This window comes from Phoenix dactylifera, unplaced genomic scaffold (assembly GCF_009389715.1).
Source record: "Phoenix dactylifera cultivar Barhee BC4 unplaced genomic scaffold, palm_55x_up_171113_PBpolish2nd_filt_p 000090F, whole genome shotgun sequence".
Taxonomy (NCBI): Eukaryota; Viridiplantae; Streptophyta; class Magnoliopsida; order Arecales; family Arecaceae; genus Phoenix; species Phoenix dactylifera.
Window position 1 is genome coordinate 475512 of NW_024067679.1, and position 20568 is coordinate 496079.

The 20568-nt window shown below is 37.6% G+C and overlaps 1 protein-coding gene across 2 annotated transcripts; it reads right to left on the reverse strand.

The window, feature by feature from the left end:
- Positions 1-4591: 4591 nt before the first annotated feature.
- Positions 4592-6608, reverse strand: LOC103718526 (protein EXPRESSION OF TERPENOIDS 1-like). Of its 2 annotated transcripts, XM_039116417.1 has the most exons (3): positions 6148-6608; positions 5383-6065; positions 4592-5217 (listed from the first exon to the last, which is right to left on the reverse strand). In XM_039116417.1, exons 2-3 carry the CDS (start codon positions 5963-5965, stop codon positions 4823-4825), a joined length of 978 nt encoding a protein of 325 aa, XP_038972345.1. In that variant the 5' UTR covers positions 5966-6065; positions 6148-6608; the 3' UTR covers positions 4592-4822. The 2 variants fall into 2 exon arrangements, with proteins under 2 accessions (XP_038972345.1, XP_008805615.2); XM_008807393.4 differs by having other exon boundaries at positions 5383-6608.
- Positions 6609-20568: the final 13960 nt, after the last annotated feature.

A 20568-nucleotide genomic window follows, 5' to 3' on the forward strand; every position in this document is an offset into this window, starting at 1 on the left:
CCTCCACCTGCTTCATGAAAGTTGTTTATGTTTTATAATGTACAGGTCATGATCAATAAATTGATAAATTTTCAATTTATGTGTTATGTCACATATATCTTATCACATTGTGTAATTGATACTATTTGTTTTTTGCAAACTTGATACAACAGTCAAAAACTATCAAAATTATGTAAAGTTAAAAATATTATAGATATTATTAAGATACTCATCTAGTCATCCAATGACCATAAATAAGCACATACTGCAGCATAATACTAATGGACTCAAGTTGTAAGTATTACAAAAGATATAGAAATGATATCCTTGATTGAGCTACAGTAGCTCAGGAATGCACATTCAAGATTACTTTCTTCATTGATTTCCTTTTTTGATATATTTTCTTTCTTCATAAAAAAATATAAAGTGAAGAAATTAAATTTGGTAACTATATGTTCGTATTCATTCAATCATTTGTATAAATTTAACAAATTCCATCTAAAAGAACTTTTAACCATGTCCATGTATATATACGCAATCTCCTATCAAATTAGATAATATGTATGTAAATTTGATAAATAACATATATAATATATGAAAAATTAACAACTTGAAAAATGAAATTTATACGATATCACTTACCAAGTTGCATATAAATGGGATTTTATTTATCAACTTATTTTTCTGATATGGTGATATTAAAGAGAACCCAACTAAATAAGGTCATTTTATTAGTTTTAGAATCCAAAATTGGTTAGTTCATTAATTTACTAAGTCAATACATCGATCAATTAGGTATCAATTATAGGCCCTATTGATATTAAGTATGTTGTTATAGATATTGGATACTGCCATAACTTGTACTAATGAATGACTTCAAATTGTTTCAATAGATAGATTATTGAAACTTCTAAATAATTGCTTAGGAAAAATCTCTAAGGTACTCATAAAAGGCACATGAAAAGTTCATAATGCCACAACTTTTGACCCGACAACTCCACAATCAACTAGCCTCTATATTTGGTAACAAATTGGTGTGAATTACACTAACCCCCCACAGCAACTAGGCAAAAGGATTTTTATACGCATATTAGTGAATTTGCAAAACATTATATATATGACCTTGTAGACCGTTTTAAAATTTTGTGATACTGGCAGGGTTAAGGCTCCAAATCTAAAGCTTTAATAGAGGAGGATACCATACTTGAAGAGGAGTCTAAACTATATATCAAGGCTACATCTTAAAGCGAAGTGTCTTAGAGCATCAGAAAGGAGTTTATAGCCGTATAAAAGCTGATATATATTAGGGATTACTATTATTTATACCTTAGATTTTATATTTTTGAATTATCATCATAAAATTCTTTTGATATTGCTTATGGCAATCCATTAATTCCTTCTATCTATAAAAGGAAGGCTACTTGACCATTTGAAACCATGTGTGGTGAAAGCAACTAAAAAGAGTTTTGGTTGTTCTTTATAGGCAACAAACTTAGCATATTTTGGTGTATGTTATTTGAGTAAGGGTTGTAACCCAGCTTTTGCTCAAGTCCATTAATGGTGTTCGCAATTAGTAACTTGCTAGACCCTCATTTTACCTTCGACAATCTTGAGGCAAGTCACCCTTCAAAAATACTAATAAAGTTGATGCCCTTTGAACTAATAGCCTGGAATCTTAAGTTTGTTTGTTGGAACAGTCGTACTGCATATACTTTCTAAACTGCTCTTAGTGTGGAAATAAAGATATAGTTTTCCACATTGAAAGCTCTCTCAATAGATAGACCTTAAAGTTAATATTTTTGCATATCCCTTGCCATATCATAACTATATGATTCCTTTTTCAATTTTTTGATAAAACTATCTAAATGAGGATAAGGAATTTGTATTAACCCCTACTTGCTCATAGAGAGAGGGAATGGGGATAAGAAACACCTCCACCAAGATAGAAAAAGAAAGAGAACAAATAATTCCAGTAAACACATATCTCCTGAAAAATAGTGAAAAATTAATCCAAGATGAGCAATGACAACTATAGAAATATTGTGAATTGTTTCACAAACAATGAACAAAGAGATGTCATTCTCCTCGGTATGCATCCTCATGAAGTTGATAAATTATCTTATTTTTTAGAATTAACACAAAGAATGTCATCTCATTATAGAAATCAAATCCTACTTTATACTTCCATCAAATCACCTCTCATATAAGTGGGACAAGGAAAGACATAATGCAACTTATATAACAACCCAAGTGTCTTTTCAAGACTTCTAAGAGCTTGTGGAATTCAATATATGTTTTATTTTCTTTTAATAACTTTTTAATCAAAAAGCACACAAGAAATATAAGCAAGAAAATATAGCTATCATGAAGAATATATTCTTTCTATACATACCTTCATTTTAAACCTAGATTACACCAATATCAGAAAGCTAAAGGATATCTCTTTTACAACTTCATATTTTCTTTGAAACTAAATTTATCGGTATTTAATTTTATATAGCAACGAAACTTTGAAAAATTCAGTTGAAAAAATAGATGGCATACAATAGTATAGAAAATCATCAATCTCATCATAAAATATTGCAACAAATAAGAGTCTATATTTACATTCTACAAAGGATGGACACGTAATTTTTTTTGGAAAAAATTAAGATTAATATAAGATACCATCATGATCGAGCAAAATGCATAAAATAATGCAACAAGGCATTGTATTTATGCTGTATAGTTGCATGATGAGTAATGGTGTCAATTAGAATCTAAACAAAATTAACTATAAAAAATGTATTTATGTGATGAAGAGTCATATACCCAAAAATACAATATATTTTCTCAAAATAGCCGATTCTAAAGTAAATTAGCCATTATTATATTGCATACATCTTTTGAAGCATGCTTTTATATGGTTATTTTATAAGTTAATAATATCTAGCAAATACACATCATACATCAAATATCGCTATCGAAATTAAATTTCATAGTTCCTTTTGTAAACAAATATTGTAACAAATAATTCTTGAACCTATTGATGAAATATACATGGATGACATAAAATAAGATTATTTTCAAAATCAAAGAAATATTATAAAGAATTTTAATTTTAGTTTTTAATCATAATCAAATTAAAATTTTGACAACAATTTATATAGATTTTAGATAAAGGTAAAATTTAGCCAATATCTGTTTTAGTTATGAAAATATGCTTATTGATAATATTTAGGAAGTGATACCACGGAATGTGTAATTCTTGATTATCGATGTAGCATCAAACAATAGGATATGATTATATGTTACAAAGTTAAAATACTAAAATATGAATTTATTATATCAAGTGTGTAATTTTTGCTAAAATCTGTTGAAACTAATTAAATTTTAGAAAACTGTAGTGAATAACAATTTATTTAACCATTTTAAAGTAATTTTTGAATGTGTCATATTTACCCTGAAACTTCCAAATATCAACAAAATCAGCAAAATATGCATGGACTAAGGTAATTATAATGAAGAAAATAATGAAGAAATGATATGCTTGAGTTACATATTTACTTAGTTATTTCACCTAAGAATTTTAAAATTATATCAAAATACTAATATTATGTTGTCAAATATACGTGGCAGGAAGTGAAGCCTCTTAATAGCAAACACAATTCATATATCCTTGACTAAGCTTACTTCTTAGTATGAACGGAAGCATAAAAGGAGTAAATTCTAAAGTAAAAGAAAAGAGAACAGTGCAGAAGATGTTATGGATGAGCTAATGTAATCCTACCAATTATTTAATAAGGATGTCCTTGTCTAGATAGCAAATTACATAACATTACCTCTTACCACAACTACAACCCTTGCATATTATAACAATAAAACCACTATTGATGCAAGAAATCGAAGGATTTGTTAGCCCTAGTTGTCCTTCAGAACTTTGAAATTTTTACATAACTTGAGATTACTTGCAATACTGAGAATTAAAATGATAAACCTTTTCTAAGCCATCTGTCTTATGTTTCTATTCCAGGAGAAGTTATAGTTACCTTAAAAATAAGGAATGGTCTCGGCGCTGTCCAGAGGTAGAGAAGGGGGAATTAGGGGGTGGCATAGGGGGACGTATCTAAGTAGTTTACGTATTACATAATAAAGTATTATTGCTCTCAAACAATTAAAATGTGGCCAGGGTCATCAAAGTTTGGAGTATTGAGGCATTCTAAGACTGGGCAAGTTTGAGAAAACTGAGCAAGTTTCTTTATCCCCTTTTTCCTTTTTTTTTTTTTTTTGGTACATTCTCTCTCCCCTCTTTAGTACCAAATTGGGCAAAGAAAATGGAGCTAGAGATTGCATGGGTCCACCAACATCGAGAAAACTGCATTTGCCGTACATTCATAAATATATAGCTAAAATGTGTGCAAGAGAAGGAACAAAAAGATGTACAGTTTGATTTGTTGATTTCGCTTTGTTCTCAATATATGGATGGAAATTAATAAAGCGGGAGGGAAGGTTGCATGTAAACCTCATCTCCGACCAAAATATACTTCCATCTTAAACCAGCAAGCTAGTGGGCAAAAGCCCATGAAATGCGCCGGTTTTTCTTAGAACCAAAATGTAGTACAAACCACCTAAATAAAATAGAATTAAAATAGAATACGCAATCCCAAGAAGAGAGATCTCGGCAAAAGAAGCTCCTAAACAATAGTTAGATTCAATCATCGCAGGAAGAGAAACGTCCTTGTGATTCAAAAGATTACATTCCCCAAACACCAAGCTGCGAAAATAGTAGAAGAAAACCAGAGAGAAAGCAAAACGGAGAGCGAGAGAAGGTGTGGTAGCTTTGGTTAATCCATGTCATCTAGTTTTAGGGTCTGGGATGGTGGGGAAAGAATTGAACGCCGGCCATGAAGGCACTGAGGGGAGTTGGGTAAGGATCGAGCAAAGCAGCAGCGGCATCAGAAGCATTGGTATTAGCAGCAGCAACTGCACTACTTGTGATAGCAGCGGCAGTAGAAATAGCAGCGGCAGCAGGTGAAGAGGAGGCTTCACCATGATGAGTACGGTATTGAGTCGAGGACATGTACTCGGCTTCGGGCCCTTGGTCGTAGAGAATGCCCTTGAACATATGTCCTCCGATGTTCACAGCCGTCTGGTACGCGTACTCATCCTCGGCTTCGTCCACCGGGCTCACCCGCACGCAGCGGAACACCGCCTGCGAGCTCACCTCCGGCGGAAAGCTCGCTGCCTCCAGAGCCCCCCCTGCCATGCACCGCCACCAAATTTCACATAGTTTATCCAACCACCCTCGTCTAATCAATAGATAAATGGACAAAGAGATGGATCGAGGAAAGCTGGGGTGGTGGAGGGCAAGTATATTGGTAGATGTCGTAACGACCAGGAGTGTAATTGTGGTGTAATATATACCTGAAGTGGTGGCTGCGATGGCCGCGGTGGGTAGGCGGGTGGTTTCTCTCGGTCGTTTGGAAGACTCTCCGCCACCGCTGCTTCCCTCGGAACCACCGCCGAGGTAGTGCTGGGGGTGGTGGTGCTGCTGTAGGGTGGCGGAGGCCGCGAGCTGCTGCTGGCGCTCGCGGCGCTTGGCGGCGGGGACCCAGGTGCTCTTGACGTGGGTGGGGCAGTGGAAGCCGCGGCTCTTGCAGCAGGTCCGGCACCGGAGATGGACGCAGTCCTTCTTGGCCTGGTTCCCGCAGTCCTGGCAGCTAATTGCCCCTCCCCCGCCGCTCCTCATGGTTCCCGCGCTCCTGCCGGGCCCATCGGAGAAAGATAGCAGCGTCCCTCCAGCTGCTGACGAGGAGGAGGAGGAGAGATGGTGCTGTCTCTGGATCTGGTGCTGCTGCCAGAGCCCGAAGCCTCGCGTATACGGAATTTCCTCACTTCTGCCGCCGGTGCCTTCGCAGAGGAAGAGATTCTCGGGAGGGATCCCTACTTGTTCTCCTTGCTGCTGCCTGTGCTGATCTTGACTCCCACCTAAAGAGAACCCGAACATTCTCCCCTACTCTTAGCCGAGATCTTTTTCTTAGATGCCAGCCGAAAATCCATAGCACAGCGAGATGCCAAGAACCAGGGCCTATTTTCCCTATCCTTCCCTGCAAAATTGAATCAGATCTGGTCTTTCCAAAGCTCTCACAGCACAAGACATCAGCTAAAATTTAGTAGGCTAACTCATACCTCCTTCTTCCTTGCCCTCTCTTTTGTATGAACTCGTGGAAACTGGGAGGGGCAGAGTGAAGAGAGAGAGAGAGAGAGAGAGTCTGGAGGTCACGGCGTGGGTTTGCGCTCTGCGACGGGCAGCAGCGGCAGAAACCTTGCTACTTTTGTTTTGTGGGCAAACAAGTCGGCTTAATTTGCCATTTTTTAAGACTTGTGCAGAGAAGCGGCAGCGGCGCTGCAGCGGCAGCAGGAAGAGTAGTCGCTGTTGGCTGCGTAGCTGCCTCTTTTTCCTTCTTTGCTTCTTGAATAATTGTGCCCTCCCTTTTGCTTTATATTTTCCTCTCCTCCTCTCTTTTTTCCCCTCACAAGAATCGGCCCTCTCTCTGACGAGTTTTTCTAAGAAAGGGAATCACAGCCCCTGCAACGCCGCCATGGAGACGGCTGCAACCTCAATTCCAATTACTACTGATCCCATCCTCTCTCTCTCTCTCTCTCTCTCTCTCCAGTTTCTTCTGTCTTCTCTCTCTATCTTTATAGAAGAAAAGAATAAATAAATGCAGACATACAGCATACAATGCTTATCGGCTGGTGGTGGAAATTAGAGGCCTAGATATGGAGGGTTCGGATTGTATCATTCGCGCCGAGGATTGATTGATCTTCTTTTACTATGTTGTCCGTTGGATAATGTTCCGCACGGATCTCAAAGAACTCCGAACCCCCGCATCCAACTCTCTGCACGGATCTCGCAGCCACAATTGTACGATTCGATGGTCGTGAAGGAAAAAGAATCCCCCTGTCAATATGCATTCCGTTATTCTCTTGCGTGTCCCGGGGGCAGAGAGGGTGGATCCTGACCTTCCACGTTCTGACAGATGGTTGGGATGTATGCACGTGTAGGACATCGAGCGTCGTGTTGCCTGTACTATGGACCGCAAAACCCGCTTCTTTTTCGTGATTCATGCCCACTTTGGCGACGTTGTTGTCTTGCGCCCGTTCGAGGTCTTTTGGAGGCAAGGTGGGAAGAAAAGGTGGAGCAATAAGCGTATTAAACAGTGGGCTTACTGTTTGCTGTGATGTCAATCTTTATTTATTTTTTCTCGACCATATTATGAAGCACTAGAGATATCAGCCAAGCACAAATTATGAACAGTGATAGTCATTTGCCATTCATTGGCCTGCCCCTCCCCCCTTTTTTTTTCTTTAGTTTTTTAGATATTAGCCATTAACTAGAAGACGTGTCTTTTTAGTCCAGTAAAGAAGCAAAAGATTAGATTTGTTGTCATGCAAAACTTCTTTCAAACACGAGTACATATTCTCATATCTGAGATCTAAGAGAAGGTTACTTGAAAGTAGTGTACTAACCATTGCAAAACCCTAGATCATACTTGGCTATTCCCTATTGACCACTGTGGCCAGCATGTCCCTTGGGAAGTTAAGCATCTAGTTGCTGATTTTTCATTCGTAATTCAAGGGATACATGTCAAAATATTGGAGTCGCTGCAGGAAAAATTGCATGCAATCCTTGTGCATGGGCGGTATCAATAATATGGTAGCACCTAATCTCACTCATATATATATATATATATATATATATATATATATATATATATATATATATATATATATATATATATATGGTTATGCGTCCATAGATATATAAGACCCACTATATTAGAGCAAAATAAATTTTCATTTCAGTATCATGCATCATCCACGGAATAAGACTACTAATGAAAGGATTCAATATCCCACCACCTCAAACAACCTTACGTAACATACGCTAATTATGTGTTCTAGTTCCGTACTAATAATCAGGAATCAAGTTGTGGTAGCTGAATCATATGCTTCATCAGCTGATTCTCCAATTGCTGCAGATTCGGCTTAAGCTTCTGATTCTTCATACATTGGATTGGGAATTGAAACTATATATATATATATATATATATATATATATATATATATATATATATATATATATATGTAAGATTATTTGTTTGTATCAAGGATTGATGGTGCACATGTTTAAGTGGGCCTTCTTTAATTGTTCAGATAGCAGTTTGTTGGGAGGCATAGAAATTCTTGCATTGCTCCAAATAATATGAAATAATAATGGTATAAGCTTTCATAGATATTGATTTCCGAAACATGTTAATATATATGTATCCTATAATAGGTTTATAAGAATGAACTATCTATACCTGTTTAAATTAATCAGCCATCAATCAAATATAGTAAATGATCAAAAATATTTAGCCAGATTTGATTAAAAATTTACATTGTGATATTTGGAAGGCTTATGCTTGGCTACTTATTATTCACAGGAGAGGCTACATGTGGATGGTTTACCACCGAAACTAACTTCTAAAGGAAGTTATCAGGATATAGGACAATTACATACAAAGAACCATCCAAAAGGGAGTTGTTTATGTTAAGAACTACTAGTAACCACAAGAGGAGTTTCCAGAATAGGAAACTAATAAGAAACTACCTCCTAAAGGAAGATATTATTGGAAATAACTTTCAATTTGTATAATAAAAGGAGGAAGAAAGATCCATTTACGCATGCACACATATTTCAACACTACAACACTTGTATTAGCTGTCGATCCTTTTCTATCTTATAATCTATGGAGCACCTAATTTGACGACCTCCTTCTAGGATTCTAGGATCAAAAACCTTTTTTTGATGATGAAAGGATCTTCCAACCATTAACGGATATGGCTCCAATTCCACCCGAAGAGTGAAAGTTTAATTCACTCTCATATCGATGTTGAGTGGTCTAGAGCGAAGGTTCATAGATAACAAGATTCCCACATATTGAAAGTTCAACTTACTCACTTATGGGAATAGTGGGACCCATAGTGGAGGGTCAATGTTGCATAGAGTTTAAAGTAACTCACGTAGTTGATAGTGGATATCATTATAATATATAGAATTAATGCGGCTCCATTTACAAGCACAAAGGGTGACTTCTTCTCCTTCTATTATGTGAGATTCAAGTGGCCAAATTGGTTGTGCTTGGAGCAATGAAGATGACACATTCTTCCCCCATTTTATGATTTTTTTTTTAAATTTCTATTTATGTTTCATCACAATCACTATTACTTAACCATTTGTTCTTTTATTTTCTTTATATTAATTGTTTGGCAAATGATAATTCCCCTTACTTAAGTCATGAAAAAGAACCTGGACACCTCAGGTTGATCTTAATTATGATTGGTCATGAAAAGGTGATTTAAAAATGTGAAAATATTTTTCGTGTATTTACCGAAAGGCTGAGTGCTTGTTTAAAATTCCAATAGTGGCTATAGTTTAAGAAAGGATTCGGATTACTCTTGTAGCCTAAGGATATGATTAATTTATTTAAAGATTGACCATACATGTAGGTCAGATAGTGATTGTTTTATATTTTCTTTCAATTTTAAACTGGGAAAACCTCATCACAATTGGTTTAGAAGAGCCAATCAAATAAATGCCGAAATTCAGGGCACCATTCAAATATATAGTTAGAAAAAACCAGCAAAAGTTAATTATTGTGAGTAAAACAAGTGTTTTATCAACCAATAACAGAACTAATACACAAGAGGTTGATAAGAATGACCATGACTGATAAACATGTGCAATCTACTCAAAATTATGATTATAATTATTGTGGTCAATAAGTATGATATTGTATAACTATATTATCATGGCACTTGGATGACGACTTTTCCTAGTGAATTGTGTTACTTCTTGTGACTTAGCATTAGTCTCTGAATTGCAAATTCTTAACTTGATTAATTAGAGATTGTAGCCTAATTATATTGTATTGTTACTTTTCCATTTACGCCAATGATTTCCTAATTCTCTTATGAAAAATCATCTTAATTAGCAAGTCCAGATATTAACATTTTTTGTAGCAACAAGTGTTTCTGTGGTTACCATGCACATGTCTCACTAAACAGCAGATTCAAGAAGTGAAGTTGGTCTTTTAATTTTGACACCCAACTTAAGAGGGCATTTGGAAATTAACCTATAATCCGAGAAGGTATAACTTTAATTAATAAAGGAGCGGAATGGAGTAGCGAATCCTAGTTAAAAGTTTAAAAGAGACTAAATCGATGGGGAGGAGGCTCTAGGTATCCTAAAAGTTGGTAGCTTACTAATAGATTGGGCTTCTGGTATATGATATTGACAGTTATTTAACTAGCAAGAGATATCCTAAGGTCATCATGTACTAAAAGAGTTTTGCTTAAGCTACCTTTTAAAGTAGGCCTACAACAATTGGCATGGCCAATCCTACCCACTAGACATTAAATTTGACTAGGAGGGGGGCTTTCAAACAACCATGAGTTCTTACATGTGAGGTTATTAACGTTGTTCAATGGGATGAACATGAGTTCACCTTCACTTGTCCAGTTGTCTAGTTTTAATTACGAGACTAGCTTGTGCATTAAAAAAAAATATATATCAGAATTTTGAGCCCAATAAGCTACTTTTTGCAATACTAATGTACAACAATCAAGCTTTTGGAATTTATGTACTTATTTGTTGCATTTCTTTCCCTCTCGCAGGCTCTGCAGACAAGGGGAAGGACAGTGGTTGCACCATATTTCAACTTTCAGCTATTATTGTTTTCAACTACAAAGTATTATAAACAAACAAACAAAAAAAAATTGTTCTCTTCTCCTTTCTAGTAATTTGGTAGTTTTATAGTGGCTGAGATATCTAAGAACTCATTTGATTCGGGGAAAAAAAAAATTCTCACTAAAATATTTTTTTTAAAAAAAACCGATCTGGATATATAATGTATGAAAAAATAGTTTTTAAATATTTGGTTGACCATGAAAAAGTGAAACATTTTAGAGTAATCTATGTTTAGTTGAGCATCTATTTTTAGAAAAAAATATTTAAAATATATGTTGTCTTTAATAAAGAAAAAAATCATATTCCATTCTATCTAAACGTTTGAGAGCTTTTAAAAAAAATATTCCCCTAATTTCATAAAAAAGCTACTTCTCCATATTTCTTCTTTGAAAACTTTAACTAAAAATAAGATATTTCTCTATTTTTTGGTTGAACACACTTTTTCCTCTTCTCTTTCTCTTTCTACGAACCAAATGAGTCCTAAATATTTTGTCTGTCATTGTATAATGGTACATTACAGAACACTTATCTAGCTCTATTTCTTCAGCTTGTCCTTGCCACCCAATTGCCCTAGATGTCATATGCACTAGGAAACCCAACTTTTCCTTGCAAGATCATCAGTCTCAAACGGGATAAACTTTTTGAGAAGACAAGCGTGCAACACCAGGAAAGGGACTGCTTTGATTGAACCTGATAGTAAAGTTATTTTTTCCCTAAGAAGATGATGAACAAGGGCCCTGAAAATTTATTGGGGTCAAGAATTACGGTAAAGGTGGTACTTGAGCCCAAACTATTGCTATAAATCTTTCAGTGGTTCTACCTATTGAGCTAGTTGCACTCCAATATTAATTGAACTATACAATGCTAGGGACATTTGAACAAAAAGAGGATTCGATTGCCTATTGTTGTGACAACAATTTGAGAAATGTGAGTCTAAAAAGGCTTGCATCTTTGAACGAAAGCAGCCTCCAATCTTAACCAAAGTTTATAATTTTTTGATAAAAAACTTTTCTATATATATGACCCCGGCTACGATTAGTTACTGATGAAGAAATACAATCATTCAGTCTGCAATACTGTTTGTCTCTTTAAAAATTCAAAAAGAAAAATAAATAAACAATCTTTTGGAATAGCACAGAAATACTCTAGCACTAATATGTCATGTGATATTATAAAATAGTTTTATTTACTGTTTGAGTGATGCTTGGGGGTCCCAGCATCCAATAAGTGTGTCTCCACGTCTCCTTATCGAGCCCTGTGCGTCCCGCGGGTTGACCCTCTTTTCTTTCCCTCTCTCTCAGCAGCGTTCGCTCTCATCGGAGCATGCTGAGGACCGGAAGACGGAAGGAAGGAATAAAGATGGGCATAATGAGGGCGGATTATAGAGGGTGCCAAGGTGATAATCCCAATGTTTAACTAACCGTATATTTCGTCATGAGGCCCGTCTTGGAAAACGTATGAACTGGATCGAGTCTCTTCTACCAAAAAAAGAGAGGAAAAAACAATTGGAACTCAGTCAACCATTAATTGAGATCACTAATATTGTTACAGCGCATGTGAATCCATAAGATGGTGTACGGTAAAAGCTGGATTTGTGCGTCCACTACTTTCTCTTTTATTTTTGGTACAACGTCCACTACTTCTCTGCATGCCCTGGGACGAAGGCAATCCCTGCGGCACCACCATATGTACTGCTGGGGTTAGCTCTCCAGGCACGTCACCATCCGTTCAATGCTATTTTTTTTCTTTTTAATATGATATTTTTAAGGATCTGTCCAATCTATTATTTGATTGGGCTAATAAATGAAGCCGAACAAAATAAAAAAACTATATTCTATACTGCATGCACCGTATGGCTGTGGCATATCAAGATGGATGCTTGGTGAATAAGTTTATAAAAATGAGCGGCTATGATTGATTGAATGCAGGCCCACAAGATGCACACAGCTCTTTATTTGCTATATCTTATTATGTGACAGAATCAGCTGCAAGATGAAATGCAGTGAGTGAACTCAACTTAGAAAATAAATCCTTAGATACGCTAAGAATGGTCACCGTTCTTAAATAAACTAAATAGTCTAGTCCTAGATAACAATCTTCTCTTTATCAAAAACCTACCATTTGAGCAATCATTTTCTTGGTAGAATAATTTTATTGGCATGTTTGATTAGAAAGAGTTGGATTCTAAAATAAAAATAAGAATGAGTAACTTTTATTTCAGCTATTTGGTTGAAAAAATGTCCTATTCCTACTCTGATTATAGCGGAAAGAACATATCCTAATTTTTTAAAATCTAATTTTTATTCCAGCTGCAAATCAAATGTATCTGCAAATATAGTCATTTCTATTTCTATTTTAATTTATTTTAATTTTAATTCGAAATTTGGCCGGAAACCAGATGCACCCCCATCATCCTTAGAAGAGAGAGGAAAAAAAGTTTGGTTCAAAACAGATTTTGGCACGGTGAAAAGCCCTGTAGGCACCACGGGTAAGACAGCGGACACACCCATCTGACCCAGGGAAAACCCCAAAGTTACTAGCGACAAAATTGACAATGATTGCGAACAGATGAGACCGAGAAAGGGCTCTGTGAGTAAAACAGAGATCTAGTTACGGTGAAACAGGAACTGTGGGCAAAAACAGATAAAAAGGCCGGGTGAAAACCCATAAGGATGCCAGCGCACAAGGATGACTTCACATCATCACACCATTTAATGCTTGACAGACTTTCATTAGCTAGCTTCATCAAATACACTTCATTATTGAAGGTGGTATCCTATCATTGCCCCATGTCCATCTTAGTTTTTCACATATGGAAGCTCATTGCATTTGCCATCCTTCGTAGCATCCATGGTTTATCACTATCATATCGCCATAGTGCTATTAAACTAATGAATGCACCCGCTCAGCTCAACAGTAGACCAGTCCAACCATAAAGAATACATCTATATTGCTTTCTTTCTCCCTCTTTTTTTTCGGCCAATATTTGTGTTTGGTCCGCCAATAATTTCTCCATTCTTAAACCCGGAATCAAAGAGTTGAAATTTAACAATTTTTCAATATTGTAATTTGATCTGACTAATAGGATGGCAATTTGAAGTGCAGATTCCAGCTTAGGTTATGGAACATTGATACCTGGTAGAAGCCGGAAAGCTCTCATCAGGAAGGCATCACAACACGAAGGGACCGAATTGGATGTTAGATTCAGCAACAGTGCATGGTGCCTATAGACAAGGCTTGATTGAAACTTTCAAGACCAGGGGCAACCCTCCTATCTGGCTAATGCATAGGTTAAACCTGGTAGGCAATATAAAACCTTAAACTACTAAAAAACTCTAGTGTTGGGCGAGCCTACGCCCTAGAAGTGCCAACTAATGTGGTTTGGCATTGTTTGTAGAGTCACAAAACCCAAAGAATGGAAAATCAAGAAAATCCAAAAAAGGGTAGACAGGCAGACGATGCACATGCAGCACAAAAGATGCTCTCAGTTCAATTAATTTGTATATCATAGAATGCTAGTCCACTCTAGAGCCCCAATGGAATAAAGGTAACATATCACTCTAGGTTCTTGGAGTCAGCTAGTCATGGCTTCTCTCTGAAAAATGCTTCTCAAGCAAAAAAGGAAGAGAAAAAAAAAAGGAAATGGAAGCATTGTCTCATTACTATTCTTCGAAAAAGGACACATCGAGCCCACAACTCCTAAAATCTTTGGTTCAAGTAATTTGCATATGATAGATTGCTAGTCCACACCATAGTTCCAATGGAATAACATCTATACTAAATGAGCCATTGGTGTTAGATAACCTTGACACTGATATACATTCTTAAAATTCCTTTCTAATTGCTTCTTAGTGCAAATGAAAGAAACGAAGATATCATTTATGACACTTTTTTTTTTTATATCACTCAATTTTCTTTGAGTAGAATGCTGCAAGGTCAGAGAATTCCAGCAAACCCTCCCTAGTGAATGATTAATCATCAACTATGCCCAGAAACAACGCTCAGGGAAGTTTTTGAACTCTTACTATTTTTAAAGAAAAAGAAAAGAAAAATATCCATCTCTCTTAATTTCCTTTATTTTTTTGAAAACTTTCTTCTTCACAAACCAATCTCCAAATCCTTATTGATTCATGAATATGTCTTGGAATAATGTGAGCCATTTTATTAGTGTTGGTGCCAATGCCTATGAGATGCTAACAACAAATCCAAGACCAAACCATAGATAACCCAAGCCCAATTGACGGCCAATCCAGGCTCAAGACAAAACCAATCCAAGCCCAACCTATAGCCAACCCCTGTTCAATCCATATAAGCAATCCAGTCCACTAGCTTATGTGAAGCCCAATTAACGCAAACAATTTCATGTGCTAGCTTCACACCCCTAATCCCTTCCATTTAGTTATAACCAACATTTGTTCAACCATTTCCATATTCATCTTTATTCCTGCCACCCAAGCACCATGATATCATACTCTTCATTTGTCCATTTCTCATGCATTTTCTCACCCATGGTTAGGAGCCATAACCTCTTATCATTACTGAAAATTGGGGTAGACCCTGTGAGCCAATACCATAAAATTGAAGAAATATAAAGCACGAACAGGATAGCCCTTTTTTGATAAATTACCGTGATAGTATAAATAACATGCGTAATATGATAGAAATATAACTACTAGAAGACACTGAGACTGTGAAAGTATATGACCCCTGACTATTACTGTCCCAACCACTTTAATTCATGTATCTATTTAGAGATTTGCCTACTCTAAGTCTTTGATACTATAGGCTAAGAGGATGAGCTATAAAATAAGCTTGTCTCACAAGCTCTCTCTCTCTCTTATTGAAATTTAGAGAAGAAAAACTCTAGCCTTGATACCACTCGCTCTCGCTCTCTCTTGACATGTGTATGATCCCCCTCCTATTTACAGAGAAGGGGACACCTCCTCTCTTAAGTCTTAAAAAGACTCGGCTAGGAAGAGAGAGCATGAGGATGGGGCATTGGTGCCCCTTTCATTTTTATTGCCCCTTCTTGTGGAGTCTTAGAAGGACTCCACAATGGGGAGCCAAGTGGCACTGGCCTTGCCCTTTCTAATATGGCCACATGTCTGGCACCCTATAGACAGTGTTCTAGTGAACTGATTGCAAAGAAGAAAGATTTTCTTCAACCCACTCAACTTAAATCTCTCAAAAAAAAATAGAAGAAGATGGAAGAAATCTCGATAGTAAGGCTTAAGTCCTCTTTCTTTCATTGATGATTCATAGACACCAAAATTGAGATACATAGCCCCTATTTATAATACTAGTGAGGTCTCCTCTTTCACAATTTGGGTTGGACTTAGTTCGAATAGAACTAGGTATTCTAAAATAAATATAACTAGTAGAAATATTCTAAAAAAAGCTAAAATTTAGAAGTATTTTAGAAAATACTAAAATTGTTAAGTCGACTTCTATATTAACTCTGCCTTCTATTGCTCTGCCTGATTCTACTTGGATAGAAAGCTACGCTCGATCAAAGTTTTTCTTAAAAAAAAATATTCAATTTGACTAGCCTATTTTAGGGCCTAAATGGTGGAATTTTTCTCCAATTCAACCTTCTAGTTGTAGATCTTAACAAATCTTTCTAATTTCAAAAAAATGATCATCTCAATTCGGATATCGTAGGACTAAGTCATGGCCTCCAAAAATTTGGCATCTGACTCAGCTTTCCGATGTGACAGATATCGCTCCTAAACTCTATCCAACTGCTCATAGTGGCCCTTAGCTCCTGCTAAATTAGAGCTAAAGATGGAAAAAAGTTTGCTTCCCCATCTCGTGGTTGAACCACCTAGCTTTGCTCTAAGATGGCTTTGGCATGGCTCTTATTTGCTCTCAAGTCTTAGCGAAACACTCGGTCTGCTCTTGCATCTGGGCTTCATAGTAGGGATGCTCCTTGTCATCCTTCCTCATCGATGATAACTACAATGAATCCTCGATCTTGATCTCGATAGATTAGTCAATATAACCAAGAAATGAGAGCTTGGTCTCTTATAAGTAGTATCGAGTTCTTATACCATCATCACAAACTTGTTGCAAGTATTAACAAATTCCTTCGCTTGGGCAGCAGCTGCAAGGTCAATGTTACCTTGTGTTTGGAGGCCTTGATCATGAACTTCTTTTCGTTTTTTATGAGGCGATACTTCTTCAGACGTTAATGGAAGACTACATCTCGATCCCAAAGATATGGGCTCTTAGGGATAACCTAGCAAACATCCAAAAGCACTACTTTATAAGTTACTTTGTCAATATACTTCTTGGTTATGGTGAATTTGAAGGTACACTTCTTGGTGATCTTCAATTCGATATCCTTCTGAATCCAACCAAGTGAATTGGGACATAGAAGAGGCTTAGTTTGCAACCAACTAGCCTCGCTGATTTTGGCATTCATGCCACAACCAACTAGTTTCACTGATTTTGGCATTCATAGCAACCAAGCATTGCATATTTTTTATAGATAAATGGTCGAGATTGACCTAGTATACATTACTATGCCTATGCCTTATAAATTTAATGCCATTATCATTGGAACTAGACACAAAGCATATAGACAAATCAAAAGTAACTTTAAACCCCTTATCACAAAATTGACTTTTGCTTAAAAAATTATATTTTAGACCATCAACTAGCAAAATATTTTTAATAAATGAAGAGGAAGTGATACAAATTTTACCAGCTCCAATGATCTTTTCTTTGCCATTTTCACCAAACGTAATCAACCCTCCTTCTTTCTTCTTAAGGGAACTGAATTGAGATTTATCTCCTATCATATGTCTAGAGCACCCACTATGTAAGTATACTTTTCTGTTTGTTTAATGAGCTGCTAGACACTCATGCAACACAGAATTCAAGTTTTTATTTTAGGTTCCCAAGCTTGACACAGATGGAGGATGAGGAAGGAGGTCAAGCTTAAGGATGATGGCGGTAGCTTCCTCTTTTTTTTTCTTTATGGCGGCTAGGTTATGCTAGGATTAGCAGCCCGATTTCTTCTAGAGCCGGGATGTCTCTGCGATGCTTTGATGAGGGCTAAGTATGGGGATCTTGCTGATCCGATGCTCTTTCGTACTAGCCATCATAGTTCTTTTATCTGGAGGAAGATCTGTGCTGGCGCTTCGATGGTCTTATCGGAGATCAGATGGAAGATCGGGGATGGACATGCTATTGACATCTTGGAGGATAGTTGGCTCTCTAAGGTACCACTATGCGTCCGGCCTACCCCGATCGACGTTGGACACCTGGAGGGGTGCAGAGTTTGCAACTTGTTTGCCCCTAGTGGGCGGGCGTGGGATGAGGACCTCTTCCGACGGACTTTTGGAGAGCGGTTGGCCGAGCGAGTCCTATCTTTGTTGATTTCTATTGTGGAGGCTGCAGATAGGAGGGTCTGGAGCACGACCGAAAGGTTAGAGGTGAAAGCCCGAAACTTAGTTCGGGTGGTTAGGAGGTCTCCATCTCGACAGATTGAGGGAGGGTGGATTCGAAGGCTCCTTATTCACCCACGAGTCATCTTGTTCGTTTGGAAGATGGCTTGAGGTTGCTTACCTACTAGAGGCATGCTGACCTAGCGAGGGATGCACATTTCTCGTGAGTGCTCGGACTGTCTGGAGGTGGAGGGGTCTATTTTTCATATCATCATCGGATGCCCAAGGGCTGCCCAGATCTGGGGGTGCGTCTCGGGCCCCCTTGACCCACAGCAAGGGTGGTCGTAACCAAGAATTTCGCGCTCTTCCTAGAGACTTCATCACGGAGTCCTAGCCTTGAGGGACTGGGGATCAGAGCTGCCTACCTGGCATACCATTGCTGGCTAGATAGGACTGCTAGGGTCTTTGAGGACAATAGAGTGCATTCAAAGTCGGTAGTGGACATGTCTATTCTTCATGCAGCGAAGGTCACCTACGCCACCAAACCATCATCCTTTGGGACGGTCGAAGAAATCTGGGACTCTCTTTTCGCTCTTGCAGCATCCAGGTCCATACTGGTCTCCTAGAAGCCCCCAATTTTGGCTCTATCAAGGTGAATTTCGACGGTAGTATTGGCGAGGAAAGGTGCACTGGAGGCGTGGGTTTCATCATCAAAGACCACGATGCCAAACTACTAGCGGCTAAAGGCCGTCAATCTTTGATACATTTGTAGTCGGTGCTGAGCTCAGAGCTACATGAAAGGGTATCACCTATGCGAGGCGAGTGCTGGGGGCGGACCGCATCCTTCTCGAGAAAGACTTGGCCACGGTGCATCCAGGGTCGGAGACTCGGTGCTGGTTCTAGACTGCTGCTATATGATATTTGTAGGTTCTTAGATTAGTGTGGACTCTTTTGGGCCACACATGTCTACAGGAAGGCAAATAGTGCGACAGACTGATGGCATGATTCGTGGCTCACCATTCTAGTGGCTTTATCTGGGTAGACCACGTGTCAATGCCTCCTCCTCTGCATTATCTTTTTTTCTCTAATTTTGTTGGTTGCACCCACGCCCTGCATGTGTGAGCTACCATTGTACCGTAGAAAAGGGTCACCAATGAAAGAAAAAGGGACCTAAAACCTTTTTTTATTATTTTCTTAATTTTTTTTAAATTTATTTAGAGAGATTAGAGCTAAGGCGGTTGAGGGAATTCTTCCTTCTTCCCAATCGGATCAATAGTAGATCAAAATTTTAGGGCAACAAAGGAATGGGGTGGTCTATGGCCAACCCATGGCCGAGTAACATCTAAGTTCAACAATTTGGCCTAGCCTACTGTCACTATGAAGCGATTGAAGAAGATGGTGAATAATTTTACTCTTCTCTCATGTTCTTTGATGAAGACAATGTGTTGCTTGCAACCTATTAGTTACAAAGGGACCTCATAAATGGTTGGAACCTACTAAGTGTGAGATTCATCTGGGAGCAATTTTGTCACGAATTTCATGAAAAAACACTTTCATTGAAGTGTCATATATTAGGAGGAAGATCTATTAGGTTAACCTAGAGGAACATAACTAGGGCCCAATATGAAGCTAAATTTTCGGAGCTCCTGAGTTTGCTACTGAATTAGTGATAAATGACACAAGCAAGGCATACTGGTTAGAGAGAGCATTGTGATTGAGAATTCTAGTTGGTGTCATGCCATTGAACTAATTACTTTCAAGGAAGTGGTAAACAAGGCTAGAGTGGTAGTGCATGAGATTGGTATCATGCAACAAAAAAGGGATCGTGGTCAAATAAAGAGATCCATAACTTGTGGTTCTTAGGGTGGATTGCCTTTTGGTAGATAGTTTAAGGAGAAAAGTACTTTTAGCACTGGTGGTAGCACTCAACAGAGGGGTGGATTGCAGTATGGTAGGCATGGAAAATTCCATGGCAAGAAAAATAGTTGTTGCATCATGGAAGTGTTTTTTAGCATGATCAGTTGGGTCACAAGGCATCCAAATGCCTTCATTATAGAACACCTCACATGAGTTTGCCACTAGGGGCTGCTCAAGCCCCCCATCATCTGGGCTACTTTAGTCAAGTAGCCTACTCAATCTAGTCGAACTCCTTCTATAGGGTACAATCAAGAGGTGAGACAAGCCTAGGACCTAAGTCCATCTGAATGCTGACCCAATAGAATGCACAAGCATCCAATGGTGTAGTGATAGATAATATGGTCAATATATTTTTCTTGTTTATGTATATATAATTGCTTTCATGTCCTCTTTTATTCTTGCATGCTAGCTTCATTAGGGATAATAATGTATCTAATCCCTTGAATTGTAACTAGTATTATTATGTGAAGACACATTTTTTGCATACTTCGTTAACACTTAGGG